A 16,645-nucleotide genomic window follows, 5' to 3' on the forward strand; every position below is an offset into this window, starting at 1 on the left:
TCTCCATTCCCTTTCCCCCTGACACAATCACCCTTTCCCCACTTTACAAAAGAAGGCACGCTGCTTATCCACTCCAAATCCTGCTATGCCAAAAAAACCAAAAAAAAAAAAAACCCCACAACAAATCAAAATACTGGTAACAGCAAAGCTCCTGCGATTCAGAGCCCCTCCCTACCAAAAGACTCTGCGTCTTGTCTTAGAATTGAATTCATAAGGGAGTTGGCTGTCGTCGGGAGACTTATTTTAATAATTAAAAAATCAACGGATGCCTGGGTGGCTCAGTTGGTTACTCATGATTTCGGCTCAGGTCATGATCTCAGGGTCATGAGATCGAGCTCCGAGTCAGGCTCTGCACTCAGCAGGGAGTCTGCTTGAAGATTCTCTCTCTCCCTCTCCCTCAGCTACTTCCCCCCCCACTCTCTCTCTCTTAAAAAAAAAAAAAAAAATCAAGTCAGACTTTTTCCAAGAGAAAGCTCATCTGGTTTCGTTGATACATTTGGTAATAAGGACTGACTGTACCAGTGAGACTCTGAGGGACATTTTCCTCCATATGAATTGAAATGAATACTATCTTAATTCTCCTAAGCCTATCCAAGTCTTCTGGGTTAAAACAAGATGGGTCTAAGTGAAAGATTAGCAGGTATGAATAATCATGTTACACCTTGAAAAAACTGCTTGGGGGTATTTTCCTGAAATCAGGAAGGTAAAGAACTCTAAGAAATACGTTTCTGGCAAAAAGATATCTATTTCTTTACTTTTAACAAAACTGAGAACACAGATGAGTTCTTAACTGAGAGATCATTAAAAACAGCTTTTGATGTCAGACCACTATGTGTCCTGGACATATAACTCAGAAAGTGTTCAAAGAACTGACTGATACTCCTCTACCAGAAGGCTTCCTTAGCCATTCAGTTATCCATGTGAACAAGTTTCTCAGCACTTAGTGGAAATAGAATTAATGTTGAAATCTGTTATTTTTTAGCAATAAATAATATTCAAGCATGAATACATGAATCAGGAAAAAAACACTCATTATTAAGTTCATAAAGCTTTTACAACTATAATATAGGAAAATATATTACTTTTTGACAATCCTGTAATAACTGTAATAACAACTTAGTCCAGAAGTGTTTTAACTCTTAAAACCTTGAGTCACAGGAAATTTTTAAAAATTACGATCTCAAATGGGTACATAGTTTTGATGTGAAAGTGCATGAAAAGGTGATTAGTAAAAGCCCTCCAAGCATAAAAACACATTAGTATAAAATTCTTTGGGGAAGGTGAAATGGATACAAATCAAAGGAAGGGACAAGAACTGTATAAATCTTCCAACAGTGCAGGACGATGAGTGCATTTTAAAAAGGATGATGGGGGCGCCTGGGTGGCTCAGTCGTTAAGCCTCTGCCTTTGGCTCAGGTTATGGTCCCAGGGTCCTGGGATCGAGCCCCGCATCGGGCTCCCTGCTCGGCGGGAAGCCTGCTTCTCCCTCTCCCACTGCCCCTGCTTGCGTTCCCTCTCCCACTGTGTCTCTCTCTGTCAAATAAATAAAATCTTTAAAAAACAATAAAATAAAAAGGGTGATGGTGTTATCAAATTGCTACGGTGTTTAGATTCCATTGAATTCCATTTTTACAAGTGTTACTGCTGTTAAAATTCCTTGGAAACTAATTCCTTAGCAACTCTTCAAGTTGGCAATAAAAAACGTTAGCTGCCAACTTAAAAATATTCCAGGGGCGCATGGTTCTTCAAAATTGTTCCGGGGTGGGGGGAGGGATGTGCGCCAGTTAAAAAAAAAAAAAAGAAAAAAAGAGTCTGCGGGCCCCTGCGTTACCCCTGCCCGCCTAAGGGGGGATCCCAAGGTTTCCCAGGGGGAGGAGCCTTCCGGGGGGGGAAGGGGGCCGCTCGCTCCCATTGCCCTGGAAGAGCGTAACCTGGCCCTTCTCAAGGGGCCCCTCGAGCTACTCCAGCGCCACCTGGTTCCCCGGAGCGTTAGTGACGCAGGGACGCCTCTCAAAGCCCGCTCTGGCCTGGGCGGAACTGCACGAGTCGACGAGCCGCGGGGCGCGCAAGCCGAAGCCGAAGCCGTACCCGGGTGCTGGGCGCCGAAGCCCGGGGCGCACTCCGCGTTGCGGCGGCAACAGTCGCAGTCGGCGCTCCAGTGGTAGCCGGCCGTGCACGCGCAGCGCCGCGGGGCCGTCCGGTTGCCGGGCTCCACGGCCACCAGGGCCTTGCCTGAGGGAGACAGAGACACGGCGGCTCACCTTCCACCTCGAGCACCTCCCCAGCGCGGGAGCAACGAGCAGAGCCCCGACACGCGGACGCGGCGCGCAAACGCATCCCTCAGGGCAGTAGGTTTCGAGAACTCCCCAGTCCCCTCTTCCTGTGCTGGCACTAAAACATCCCAGTAGGGTTGGTACCCTCCTCAATAATTAAGAGTCTTGGGGCCCCTGGGTGGCTCAGTCGGTTAAGCGGCTGCCTTCGGCTCAGGTCATGATCCCAGGGTCCTGGGATCAAGCCCCGCATTGGGCTCCCTGCTCAGCGGGAAAAGCCTGCTTCTCCCTCCCCCACTCCCCCTACTTCTGTTCCCTCTCTCGCTGTGTCTTCCTCTGTCAAATAAATAAATAAAATCTTAAAAAAAAAAAAAAAAAAGCTTTAAAAAAAGTAATAATTAAGAGTCTTGTGGCTTTTTAAAAGTCAATTTTCATATTAGGAGGAGGATTAAGAACTGGAGAGTTTATGACCCTTGACTATTTTGGCTAATGCCAAAGAGACTTCACAGCTTCTTGGTTTTTAGTAAATGCAAATGTGAGAAATATTCTGAACACGAATGCTAGATTGAACCTAAGAGAATAGGGTTCTGGAGACTGGGGATTCATCTTGGGATCCTGCAGGACCACAGGAGTATTCAGAGTTGTGGAAACAGGGGCCACAGGTAATTAGAAAAGGGACCGCACTACAGAGCCTGATGACATGCTTGAAGTGAATCTCCCTAAATACTTAGGGCCACCCGTGTGTTACTTGTCTCTTTTCTCACAACACATAGCAAAGTGCTCTCCTTGTCCCAAATCTCCTGCCCTTTCCAGTTTCGGCGGAATAGAGGTCATGCTGACACACACGGTCCATCTTCATTATTTGTTGACTCCTGTTTGCAATTTCACCTACTCACTAACATTTCGGCGTCACCCCCAAATCAGTACTTCTGGCACTTTTGCAGAACTTCTTGGACACATGCAGAACAGTGGAAATTTTGAGCTACGGACGGACATTCATGCTCTCAGTTGAGGTCAAACAAGGTCACCCTCCGCCTTCTTGTTACAGCTCTTAGACTGGAAGTGAGCGTCCTTTTTGTGGTCTACTTAGTGTCCCATTTGGGGCATTTCTGCTCTTTTTGTTAGCGATTCTACTGCTTACAATGGCCCACAATCATAGTGTTGAAGTGCTGTCTGCTGTTTCCAGGCCCAAGAAGGCTGTGATGTGTCTCATGAGCAAATACATGTTAGATAAACTTTGTTCAGGTGTGAGTTACAGAGCTGTTGGTTCTAAGTTCAATGTTAATGAATCAAAATATTTACTAAGGTGTCTAAACAGAAACACACAAAAAACAAGGTTATGTGTGGATCAGTTAACGAAAATGTTGTGACTAGAGGCTCATGGGAACCTAATCCTGTATTTCCCCTAGGAGCAATGGTTTAGTATTTGCTAGTTCAGAACACTGACATTATTCTATGAATAACAAGAATCAATCTGCGCGCGTGCGCACGCACACACACACACACGATGAAACACAGTAATATTATTTGAAACAGAACTTCTACCCCTATAGGACCCCCATGTCACCAGGATTGTCCCAATAACCCATGGACTTATACTCCTGAGTCCTTATAGGAGTTTGTTATGGACTGATGTTTGTGTCCTCTCAGAATTCATGTTGAAATCCTAACCCCCAATGTGAGATGGTACTAGAAGGTGCAGCCTTTGGGAGGTGATCAGGCCATGAGGTTGGGATTCGTGCCTTTATAAAAGAAACAGAGGAGAGCCTGCTTCTTCCCTCTCTGTTCTTCACGATGTGGAGACACAGCAAGAAAATAGTGTCTTGAAATCCTAAGAGGGCTCTCACCATGAACCCAACCATGCTGGTACCCTGTCTCCCACTTCCAGCCTCCAGAACTGTGAGAAATAAATGTTTGTTGTTTAAGCCACTCGGTCTGTGCTATTCTATTATAGGAGCCTGAATGGACTAGGACAGAGGTCCAGGGGAAAAATAAACAGGCAGACCAGAACCCTGTCTCCTTCTACTGTCTCAAGTTACCACCAGCAGGGAGGGTATGTTTCCTATTTCCATTCTTTTCAGACCAGAGCATGGCGAACCTGGAGAAATCTTCCTGTGTCCCTCCCGTGTCCACTCTCTGAGGGTCATTTGTGCAGCACTGAGGCCAATCTGCATAAACGTGCATAATGCACACAACAGACATGGACAAGGGTCACTCTCTTGGAAAATTCTAGTTCAACCACCCCACTCAATTATGAGTGAATGCAAGTCTGTGTGGTGATGAACAATTGTGACATATTTTAAAATATCTTAATGTACCAGGTTTGGGGCTTTAATCAACTTTGGCAGTAGACAGAATGAATCTTTATTTCCAAGGGGCAGCAGTGAGTCAAAGTCATTACTAAGCAGTGGGAAAGAAAAAGACTTGATCAGATGCTTCTGCTCAGTGGAGTTTCCATGTTACCTTCTGCGGCCATAATCTGCCAGCTATCTCTTGCCCACTAGAAAATTATAATGTTTAAAAAAAAAATACTTAACTCCTAGTTCTGTCCACTGCAGAGAACCTATGAACAAGGATCAATCCGGTAGCAACAAACCTCCCTAGCACCCAGACTGAGGTCGCTAAATAAGATGTTCCACTGGAAGCAATCAGGAATTCTTAAAGAAATGGCTGATTTGAGGTTTGAGGCAGGGAATGTCCAAGATGAACCTGGAAGCAAGGAGAGCTCTTAAGGTCACCTGGGGTCATATCAAAGACTGGGGCGGGGAGGGGGGAACCTGGAATACAATTGTGTCTCAGTTTAATCATGGAACACATATGTTACAGTTGACAAAATCTTGAGGAACCATAACCTAGGAACTGTAATAGAGTAAAACACCTCAAATATGTCTGAATGGCTGAGTGTATCATTTTTATATAAATCCTTTGGAGAAAGCATGGAGATCAAGTCATGATTTTGAAAAGTTGCAAATAAAGCTACAAGCATTCATTCTGCCTCTCCCGTATATACTGTACTTCAGGGTAAGGGATAGTTGCCAAGGGAAGCTTCTCTTCATAAAGCATTCCAGCCATTCATGAAGAAGGAATGATAGAAGGTCACCTTTCTACAGCTCCTCATGAAAGTGGATCTAGGCCATGATGGTCAACAGCAGTTCATATCACAAGAAGAGAGAGAAACAGCTTCTATACGACCCCTGACATAACTACATTATGCCAATTCTGGTTTTGTAAAAAAATAAAAAAATACATAAAAAATACAAACCAGGTTCTGATCGGCCTTCTAGATCCAACAACCACTTATAGGAAACATAGGAGACAGAAAATATGTTAAATGACACCAAGGGAATGCAACCAGCAGAAATCAGACTGTGACCCACAGGATTCCTGTAATCCACAGGATTCCTGTAATCCACAGGATTAACAACATGGTTTCTCCAACAGAGAGATTAAATGGAAAAAAAAAAAAGAAAGAAAGAAAGAAAGAAAGAAAGAGAGAGGGAAAGGAACCTCTAGGTTAAGGGACATATTTTGATTCTGATTCCTACAATTAAACTATAATTTGGGAAAAATTTTTTGAGTCCAAAAACAAAACAAAACTGTAGCAGTCTGATAAGATCAAGATAAGATCAACCATAAGACATTTATGGTTCAGGAGAAAGACTTGAGAGTAAGATCTGCTTTGAATCCTGCTTCACATTTGTTAACCTTGGAAAAGTCACCCAACCTCTCCTGGTCTCCGTTTCTTCCTTTTCTAAAATGGGATAACTGTGGCTACCCTGCAGGGTTTCTGTGGAAATTAAATAACACAACACACACAGAAACATTGTGGCAAGATTTTGTCAACTGTAACATATGTGTTCCATGATTAAACTGAGACACAATTGTATTCCAGGACGAAAGTTCTAAATGAAGAATGTTAACACGATGCTTCTGGGATCTGAAGCACTTACCTCTGGGGGTCCGAGGTCGAAAACTTCTTCCTATTCCCCCCCCAAAAGAGATAGCACTACTGTATCTAAAAATAGCACTTATCCACACTCCCCACTGGCATGACTGACTTACCCGTGTCACAAACTTTATGCAGCAAGCACTTATCTTCTTCATTCCAGGTGTCTAAGTATTCATCTGGGCCACAGGGCAAGCATACACTTTCCGAGGTAGTAGTGCATTTAGAAGACATGTACTTTCCTTCAATTAGAAGAAAAAAAAATGCAGCAATGAAAAATAACCCCCAAAATAAGAACAGAACAACAAAAATACAGCAATCTACTGGACCATTTAAATGACTGTGACCCCAGGAAGTCCCCTCACACAGTATGATACATGGGATGAGGCCATATATCAGTGATGGGCTCCTCAGGTCTCCCAGCTGGCTAAAATAACCTCTCCTAGGGGCGCCTGGGTGGCTCAAGTCATGATCCCAGGGTTCTGGGATCGATCCCCTGCTCAGCAGGGAGTCTGCTTCTCCTTCTCCCTCTGCCCCTCCCCCTGCTTGTGCACTCTTGGTCAAATAAATACATAAAATCTTTTTTTTTTTAATTAAAATAACCTCTCCTAGACTTGCTGTGTCTATGGTCAAGGCCACCTTTTAGTTCATCTCAGTAAAAGATCATCCTTCCCACCCCACACCTCCGCTGACCAAGGAAAAGGATGATGGTTTTCAAACGTGCCTAAAAAACTTGAGGGGCAAGAATTTCATTTTACCCCTTCCCTCCCATCTTCAATATCCCCTCTACTTCAATTTGGAGTGTAAACTTCTTTTGTCCTACATCTACTGTGGGCCCTCGGTTAACAGAAGGACCAGAGTACCCCCCCCACACACACACACCTGCACGCTCACAAAAATCACTGGTCTTGGTTCTGTACATCTGAGAAATATTTATAGCTTGAATATCTAAAGGATCTTGATGTATTGTAACCACCGTTTCTAGAACAATGAGTGAGTGAGGAACCTGCGGACTCTCACTGAGGCTGTAGAAATCCTCGGCTACATTCTGGCAATGCAGATAGGAGGAGGTAACCAGTCCACCTGCCTCTCAACAGGTATGTGAGAAGGTATAATAGGGTTTAGGCAATTTGCAGAAGCAAAAACTCCAGTATGGTTATTCCCCCCAGAATTTTTTCTGTAAAATACTTTTAAATTGCATTTTATATGTCAAAAGTTTGAATTGCAAAGTGCTAAAATATGGTTTTTGTTTTTGTTTTAAAACCTTGCTTTCTCAAGAAATAGTATTTTGGAAAACTGTATTCCAGCATACATTAAGTACTAGTTTCTGCAACTGCTTTTAAGTGATTTTTATCTATTGAAAGGTTTTTATCTTCAGGGTGACACACATTACTACCTGCCACTACCATAGAAAGTCTACGCAATTTCTTTTTTTTTTTAATCTGGCAGGATTGAAATTATTCCTTGGATTAAAAAAATAAATGAGAGCCCCACCCACTTTTGAGGAACAAGGAAAGGTGGCTCAGAAATACAAACCTGGTTCACATTTATTACAGCATCGTCCGAAATGCTCATAATGCCTCTCACGGGTACACGGAGGGGTGATCTGAAAAGTTACCTGAAGAGAAAATTGACATCAGGTAGAGATTTTGTACAAGTCCCTTCTGGATAAAATAAAAAGTGAATCACTGAATTCCATTTCTGAAAAGCATAAGAAAATACCATAAACAGTCCTGAAATTGCTCTGTGTGATATTACCTCCCCTGAAAATGTCACTTTCCTACACTAGCGCATTCCCCACTAAGAATGTATAAAGCCAACTGATACTGGCTTAAAAATCCATTAAAGCATTTAAAAATATTCTGGTTATGGGGAACCTGGGTGGCTCAGTCAGTTAAGTGTCTGACTCTTGGTTTTGGCTCAGGTCATGATCTCAGGGTCCTGGGGTCGAGCCCGGCATACTGCTCTGCGCTCAGTGGGAAGTCTGCTTGAGGATTCTCTCCCTCTCCCTCTGCCCCTCCCCCTGCTCATGCTCTCCCTCTCTCTTCCTCTCTCTCTAAAATAAATAAATAAGTCTTTAAAAAAATATTCTGGTTATGCTCATGGTAATATGATGGATTATGGTCACACGGTGGACAAATGCTCATCTACTTTGGTCACAAAATTGTAGAACACAAGGAGGACCCTTCATATATGTATTATATACCAGGGATGTCAAATTTGGTCTTACACACTTATCTCTGATTTTTAAAAAGTGTTTAATACTGCTTACCTTTTAAAATTTATTTTTTTAAAGATTTTATTTATTTATTTGAGAGAGAGAGTGAGAGAGAACATGAGAGGGGAGAGGGTCAGAGAGAGAAGCAGACTCCCCACTGAGCAGGGAGCCCGATGTGGGACTCAATCCTAGGACTCCAGGATCATGACCTGAGCTGAAGGCAGTTGCTTAACTAACTGAGCCACCCAGGCACCTCTACCTTTTAAAATTTAAACATGTATAGGATTTTTTAAAGTGGGACAGCAAGGTGTCATAGGAACCCTGCAGGGTTGGAGCTCAGAGTCCTGGCTGAGGGAGTCCTCACCGCCTGCTGGCTGAGGGGAACCCCCCTCCCCGACAAGCTGCTTAAGCTTTTTGAGCCTGTTTCATTTCTGTATGATTCTAGTACACTATAATTTCAAATCTGCCCGTCTACGTAAAACAAAACAAAAAGCCAAGTCCCCTGCAGTCACTCAGAGATTCTTATCACTTTGCCACAGAAAAGCTCTTCTCTGCATCAGCTTTCCCAGATGAGAGAAACAACAACAGTCCTGTTGACAGGCGGTCACGCTGGACACTGAGCAGTGCAACTAGCCGACCAGCTGGGCCTGGCTGAACAGACATCAAATGCTGCTGACCAAGGATCAAGTTCCCTGCTGGGTGTCAGGGATCCAGTTACAAACCTTGCCCTCAAGGGGCTTACACACACCAGGGGGTTTACTACCCTCCCCTCCCCCCCACCCCCCTGCAGGGGCAGATGGGCCCCTACCTCAGCTGGAGAAGGTCAGGGAGTGTGTCCTAAGGGATGTAACAAGTGAGCTCAGTCTGCAGGATAAAGAGAAATCGGCCAGAAGAGGGAAAAGAAACTGGCAGGGGGAAGGTGGGGGAGGGGCAGGGAAGACTACTTAAGACCATGTGAACAATTCAAATAGAGGCACTGGGGCCTGCAATGGTATGTGGGATAGGGGTGGCAACAGAGGCCCATCAGCAGAGTGGTGGGAGACAACACAGAGCTCACAGAGGGCTTCATTGGCATACTGGATTGAAGGTGTAGAAATAACAGAGCTTAGAAGAAGCCATGCATCCTAAAATACCTCAGTTACAGGAGGAAATTTTATTAAGAGAGCACCACACCCCAAAAACCCTAGGCTAGTTGAGTGGGGTGTGAGGGACACAGCCAACGTGGACCTCTCTGACCCCATCCTGGCCAGGCAAAGGGCTTACGGGGTGGGGGTGGGGGGATGGGGCAGGGACAGTTACACTGAGGTCAATGAGAAGGTCAAATGTGTTCCTGGAGCCAGCTGTGTCAGGAAGGTTGTCTTTGGACCAGGTCGGGCCGACTCTCCCCGTGGACACGGGATACTGCGAATTGGATGCTCTCCATGCCTTCACTGCAGGATGAGGGCTGAAGGACAAGAACAGTGAGCCCAGTGGAAACTAGCAAGAATGACCCAACAGAAATCACCCCTCCTTCCTCTTCTCTTTCTCTTTTTGTTTTTACAGGAATCCGCTTCTCCGTAGGCACCCCTTGTCTGCGTCTAGGACGGTAACGGATGCAAGTGGAAGAAAGATGAGCAGAAGCAAAATGGTAAAGCTGAATGTGGTCAATGCAAATTTGAACAGATTGGATTCCTCTGAGCCTAATGATAAGCGAACGCTCCTGCCATGTTGATGACAAAGGCAAACAAGAGAAATATGTGGTTGGGCCTCATTTCAGATGATAAAGGTTATCAATTTCTTCTGACCCATATGAAAGTTGCAACAGTCTCTGTAAGATAAGCACAGGCTTTATGTTACACACAGAGAGGTTCTTTTTAGGGGAATTTGGTAAGAGGGCTACCCCATGTAGCGGCTGGCTGCTTAGCACGCTGTCAGGCTTCTGGCTATGTCCTAGGCTCCAAATCCTGGTTCCTGTTGAGCACCATCTGACGTGAACAGGTGGACAATTTGTTTACCCGTTTAGGAGTGTGGCCGTGATCCACTCAACCCATTGTTTAACCCGGGGGTTTTACACCTCCTGGCAAACAGGGGGAAGTCTACTGATTCCAGAGGTGACCAGATGTCTCCGCATCTCCTAAACAGAGTTTCACAGACTGTTCCTTAGAACTCATCTCTCTCTCCTAAGCTTACTATGAACATATAACTCACATAAAATTCACCCTCTGAGAGGGTACATGTCAGTGGTTTTCAGTATATTCACAGGGCCGTGCAACCACCATTGTTATATAATTCTGGAACATTTTTATCAACCCCAAATCGACATATCTACTTGACAGAGCTATAGGATTACAGATCTTTTAAGAAGCAGCACCAATTTTGCTACTGGAAAATCTGCAATGGTGAGGCAGAAAATTAAGGTATTAATCTAATTTGAGGTACAACTCAAACAGAATGTTATTTTGTTCTTTAGGCACATTATATACTTTGCAGTATGCCTTCAAACCTTCAAAATGGCAATGCATCTACAACTTAAAAGGCTACATTAAAGGAAATGTGTTTGGGGGTAAATAAAAAGAATCTGGAAAATTCTCTTTGAATGCCTGTACATTCAGGAGAAGGCAAGCCATGCCTTTGTCCTTTTTCCTCTTCCTTCCTAGTTCTCTCTACCAACTAACTTTCCCTCCACTTGCAGAGATGCAGTTCCAGGCTGAACCCTCGTACTAGAAGACTCTGCAGCTCCCCAGACCTGCGGCGGCTGCCTTGTGCTGATCTCACTCCGATCCCACGCTCCACTCCCAGGAACAGGCTCCAGGCTGCTCTCTGAATCGCAGTACCTGTGTTTGAACGATTAGGAAATCCAGATCTCTGATTTGCTGGCCTGTCTTGTTTCTGCTGGTCCCCTGGGGACTTGTCTCAAGGTGCTGCAGGCCAGACTGGCTCTACCTGCCTGCCTCCCAGCTTCCAAGTCCCCAAGTCCTGCCTGCTAGGGCTTGGTTTCCAGTTAGCCTGCGCTAGATCTCCTTTATGCACTGGAGCTCCTGTATGCCAATCTCCTTCCGCCTGGATGCCTTGCCAGGTACATCCTTTGAATGCCATGTTTGGGTGTGAATGAATGGATGCCCACTAGCCCCTCCCAGTTCCATCCCTCCTTTTGCCTACAGATTTTGGTCCTGATGTCTACCATCTCACCAGGCCCCTGGAGTGCCTGCTGGTCCTCAAGCCTTCCCTTCCAACTGCTCAGAATTGGGGCCTAACTCCACCCTCCAAGACCAAGCCCTCAATGGTTGAGAGGTGGTGGCTGTTATTACTGATAGCAATGGTAGTAAGGCAGTAATTTGATAAAAAGCTGTTCCTGCTCCAGTGTTACAGAATAGGGGAATAGGGACTAGGGGAATTTAGCCTAAGGCTGCAGTCAGTGGGGTGATTTCTTAGCCCACCTACAGTCTCCTTTTTTGCTCAAGATGCAAGAGCAAAAGGCTTTTGGTAACTGAATTGAGATACACAACCTTTTCGTCATCTAATCTTTTTTTCCCCAGTTCTCCTTTAAGAATGACTTGTTTCCTTCTAAAACAATAGAGCTTTTGAACCGTTGCTGTTCTCATTAAACAAATAAAGCGGAACCACTTTTTAAATTTCTAGTTATTAGGGGCACCTGGGTGGCTCAGTTGGTTGAGCGTCAGACTCTTGGTTTCGACTTGGGTCATGATCTCTGGGTCGTGATCTCGGGGTCGTGAGTTCCAGGTCCATGTCCAGCTCCACACTCAGTACTGAGTCTGCTGGAGATTCTCTCTTCCTCTCCCTCCCTCTTCCTTCTCCCTCCCCCCACACTCCCGCAGCCACTCTCAAGAAAATGTCTAGTTATTAAATAAAGAATACAGTAACGTGACACAAAATTCAAAAGTAACAACAGGCTTTGGGGGAAGTCGCCCTGCCGCCCTTCTCCCAACCACTTCTCCTAGTAGGATCAGTGCGACCGTTCCCTTGTGCATCCCTGGGCAGGTGTAGGGGAGAACTGACCTGTGATCCACTGGGGAAACTATTCTACAAAACAACTGCTCTGGAGGCCAGCCTGGGATCAGGTCTGTTTGTAGCACTTGTGTTTGGGGAATACAATGGTTCTTATAAGTCTTAGTGGGGGGAAAAAGCCAAAAAAACAGCCGTGGGGACGCCTGGGTGGCTCAGTTGTTAAGCGTCTGCCTTCGGCTCAGGTCATGATCTCAGGGTCCTGGGTTCGAGCCCCATGTCGGGCTCCCTGCTCAGTGGGGAGCCTGCTTCTCCCTCTCCCACTCCCCCTGCTTGTGTTCCCTCTCTCTATATCAAATAAATAAATAAAATCTTAAAAAAACAAACAAATAGCCATGTATTGACAGGGTCCTACTACAGTTCTTATAACCTACTAAAATGAGGTCTGGCCCACAGAGTTTATGTCAACGAACCTTTGTTTTCTAATAGACTCCCCCTGAATTAATAAGGAACACTAGAGTCTGTTTATAGCAAATAGTCTTTACGTTGCCCACCCACCCGCATAAATTCCTTGGAAAGTCCTAAAAAAAGGAGTTAAAATGGCAAGACGATATACTTAATTCATTTGCCTTCCGTTGCTTGACTTTCTTGTATGTTTTGTGTCGTGTGTATGTTTTTTCCAAGGCATACAGGCTGCTGTTTATTTTGACAGACAACAAACTCGTCTTGAACAAGCACGTCCACAGCCGGTGCAAGGCTTTGGGAGGCAGGGGCAAGATAATAATGGTAAATCAAGTTTCTCTTTATAAAGCTACATGGATTTATTTCCCAATGCAAAGCCATGTGGGGTCTAATTCTGAAAAAACCCGAAGCCGAGGAAACATGACCTCTCTGTCAGTGGAGCGACAGAGACCAGCGGGTCTCTATTTAGATCCTGTAGGGAAGGTTGACTTAAATATTTATTTTTTGTGCCGTTAAGCAACCCAATTGTAGTGAAAGTCATCATGAACACTAAAATTACTTTCTGGCCCTACTGAAAATTCATGCTGACATCTAACAAAGCAGAAAGAAGCTTGGCCCCTTCTGTCAGATCAAGGGGAAAAAGAACCCAACCCAGAAAAACAAATGAGGGATTTTCCATAGATTTTATTCTATAAAATATCATCCGTGACTATATTTGAGAAATTTGGCTATAATTTAAGTAAAGATGGTATCAAATTTCTGAATGTTGCAGAATTGAAAGATGTGGTTTTTGTTAAGAGAGAAACTATGAAATGTGAAACTAACACCTCACTTAATAGTCCTGGTGCCCTTGAGAAAAAGCATCTTGAAAGAAAGTCACCACTGAATACAAAGTACGAGGGACCGTGTCCCCCAGAACACCAAGAGACCTGGTTCATTAGCATGGTCTCACGCCAGGAAACTGTCTCTGAAGACTCTGTTTCTAGAAACAAACAAACAAACAAAAGGTAACGGTGGTAAAGATGACTGAACAGAGCAGAGCAACCTAGCAAATGCGGTTGCTCCTCGAGGGTTTCCTTGAGGGACTTTTTCTCCTAGCCGACTGCGAAGACAGGCCGGAGAGCTCTGAGTTTCTCCCCTCACAGACGTCTCAATTAGTGTGCAAAGCCCTTCGCCTCATGATGTTCTGAGGAACCTTGGGGTCTTGGTCTTTTCTTAGTTCCTCTCCTCCAGAAGTTTCCAGATGCCATACTCTGCTTTATCTGTTCTCGATCATGGCACAGTCATACGTCTGTTGATTAAAAGAAAGCATCCTACCCTCATGCTTCTTGGTTAAAAGTTCATAACTAGAAGTGGAAATGACACAGCTGTCATTTGTAGCTCAGAGGTCCGATAAGACAGGTTTCTACAGAAAAAAAGAAAAATGAAATACTAACTAAAACAAAGTCTGACGTGCCAGCATGTAGGAATTCAGCAGAACAGAGGGAGGGGCCAGGAGAACACAGGAAGAGGGGAGCACGGGACCGGGAGGAAGGGTCTGGCCAGGCAGCCCCACTGGTTAGGACAGTGGACTCTAGGACAGGATTCTTCCACCCCGTGCTCAGAACTGAGCTTCCCGTTTGGCTGGGATAGTAGAATCCTTGACATTGCTTTAATAAAACTGTCTACATTTCTACACTTTGAGGGCAAGGGGGAGGGCAATTCTAAGCCTCAGTCTTCTCACCTGTAAAATGGGGCTAATCATCGCACGCCTCCCACTGCAGTGAGGATCAGATGTGATAATCCATGTAAATGAGGCAGCAATACTCAGAAAAATTAAGGCTCTGCTTCCTCACGTTGAAGCTGAAGACCTCTCTAGTAACTGGTGGCAGAATGAAGTGAGGTAACCGATTTATTCACTCAGCACAGTGGTAGACCCCTGGCCAGTGGTCAGTGATGGGGGGCGGGGAATTCTGTGCACACCCAAGCAGGATTAGTAAGCATCCATTACTTACATCAGATCATTTCCTGAGGGGGTAAAGGGAAGACTGTCACCAGAAGGGGGGAAGAGGGTGGAGAAGAGAGGGTGGGGACCCGCAAGAAAATTCTGAAGGCCCGCAGTCTCACTGAGTGCACCATCCCTGTTTACCTGTAACCCACCTATGACCAGTAAAGGTGATGGCACAGTATTTCATCTGGGTGACTGGAAAAAAATGTTGTTGTGGTGTTTTTAAGATTATATTTATTTATTTGAGAGAGAGAGCATGAGCAGGGGGAGAGGCAGATGGAGAGGGAGAGTCAGACTCTCTGCTGAGCAGGGAGCCCAACGCGGGACTCAATCCCAGGACTCCAGGATCATGACCTGAGCCGAAGGAAAACGCTTAACCAACTGAGCCACCCAGGCGCCCTGAAAAAAATGTTGTTAATCAAAGAGGTTTATTTTTTTTAAAGCACATAAAGAAGTGCTTTCTCATAGGACTGAAATCGTGACAAGTGGTCAGACTCATTTCAGTGGTTTTCTGCCTGGGGGTTCAGTCTGTGATACAGGCCAAGCTTGGGTGAGGGCAGAAGCAGTTTACTCAGGGTGGCTGCTGATAAAGCGGCTGCTAGATTATATCTGTCAGTGATTTCTGTTAACTAGGACATAACTGAGTTATGACCAAATGCCCTTCTACACACTTACATTTTAAATAAACTTGACAGAATTTCAAGCTTAGAGATTTACAGAGTATCAGACTCATTTTCCTTTTGTACAAACCAAAGCTTCACATTCCACACTTCAGAACATTAACATAGGCACTCATGGAGACAGTATGTTAGAAAGGCACAAACAGAAGGGGCAGCTTTTGGGGAATCCCCCATACACCCCAACAGATCACCTAGCATACTCCCCTCACCTGGGAGACACTGAGCTATGGGACACATTAAAAACTTGGAGACGCCCTCAAACCAGCCAGGTACGTGGCCCAAGTCATAATGGAAGTGGATACAGAGATACAGAGCGTCTAAACAGAAAACTCCCTGAATGTTCAAAATATAATTCATTTCACAGAAATATAGTTTACACACAACTCTTGAAAAAAAAATCTGCGAAAAGTGAGGCTCAAGTATTCTCTGATTAATTAACATGAAAAGATGTGTCTAGTTTGTTTGAGAGATTGTGAAGGACATTATGATGGTCACAGATACTCTGCTAATTGACCTGCTATTAAAGGATCTGGAATGGGGCACCTGGGTGACTCAGTCAGTTAAGCGTCTGCCTTCAGCTTGGGTCGTGATGATTCTGGGGTTCTGGGATGGAGCCCCACGTCGGGCTCCCCGTTCGGCGGGGAGTCTGCTTCTCCCTCTCCCTCTGCTTGCCGCTCCCCCCCTGCTTGTGTCTCTCTCTGTGTCAAATAAATAAATAAAATCTTTTAAAAAAAAGGATCTGGAACAGGGGGCACCTGGGTGGCTCAGTCGGTTAAGCATCTGCCTTCAGGTCAGGTCATGATCTCAGGGTCCTGGGATCGAGCCCTATGACAGGCTCTCTGCTCAGCAGGGAGTCTGCTTCTCCCTCTCCCTCTGTCCTCCCAACCCCCATCCCGCTCTTGCTCTCTCTCTCAAATAAATAAAATCTTTAAAGCATCTGGAACATTCTAAAATGCATTTTATGAATATGTTTCCAGTGACAAAGAGGATGTAAAACTCAGACTCGAAGGGCATTCATCACAGCTGGTCAACTCCTACTGGTCTCACTGAAAATCATAAATATGAATCAACCCCCTCCCCACACAGAGACCACACCCCATAAAGGGGCTGTGATTCATTTACCTACTGTGCAAATAACAG

The 16,645-nt window shown here is 45.0% G+C and overlaps 1 protein-coding gene across 1 annotated transcript in view; it reads right to left on the minus strand.

Annotated features, from left to right (window-relative positions):
• TNFRSF11A (TNF receptor superfamily member 11a) overlaps positions 1–16,645 on the minus strand; it is a 51,391-nt gene that overhangs the window by 21,926 nt on the left and 12,820 nt on the right. Inside the window, exons 2-4 of the mRNA XM_034996269.1 lie at positions 7,753–7,834; positions 6,333–6,458; positions 2,089–2,232 (exon numbers count right to left, since the gene is read on the minus strand). Of these exons, the coding sequence (XP_034852160.1) occupies positions 2,089–2,232; positions 6,333–6,458; positions 7,753–7,834 (352 nt within the window). The remainder of the gene's footprint in view (positions 1–2,088; positions 2,233–6,332; positions 6,459–7,752; positions 7,835–16,645) is intronic.

The sequence above is a fragment of the Mirounga leonina genome, unplaced genomic scaffold, assembly GCF_011800145.1.
Source record: "Mirounga leonina isolate KUSES-001 unplaced genomic scaffold, KU_Mleo_1.0 Mir_93, whole genome shotgun sequence".
Classification (NCBI taxonomy): Eukaryota; Metazoa; Chordata; class Mammalia; order Carnivora; family Phocidae; genus Mirounga; species Mirounga leonina.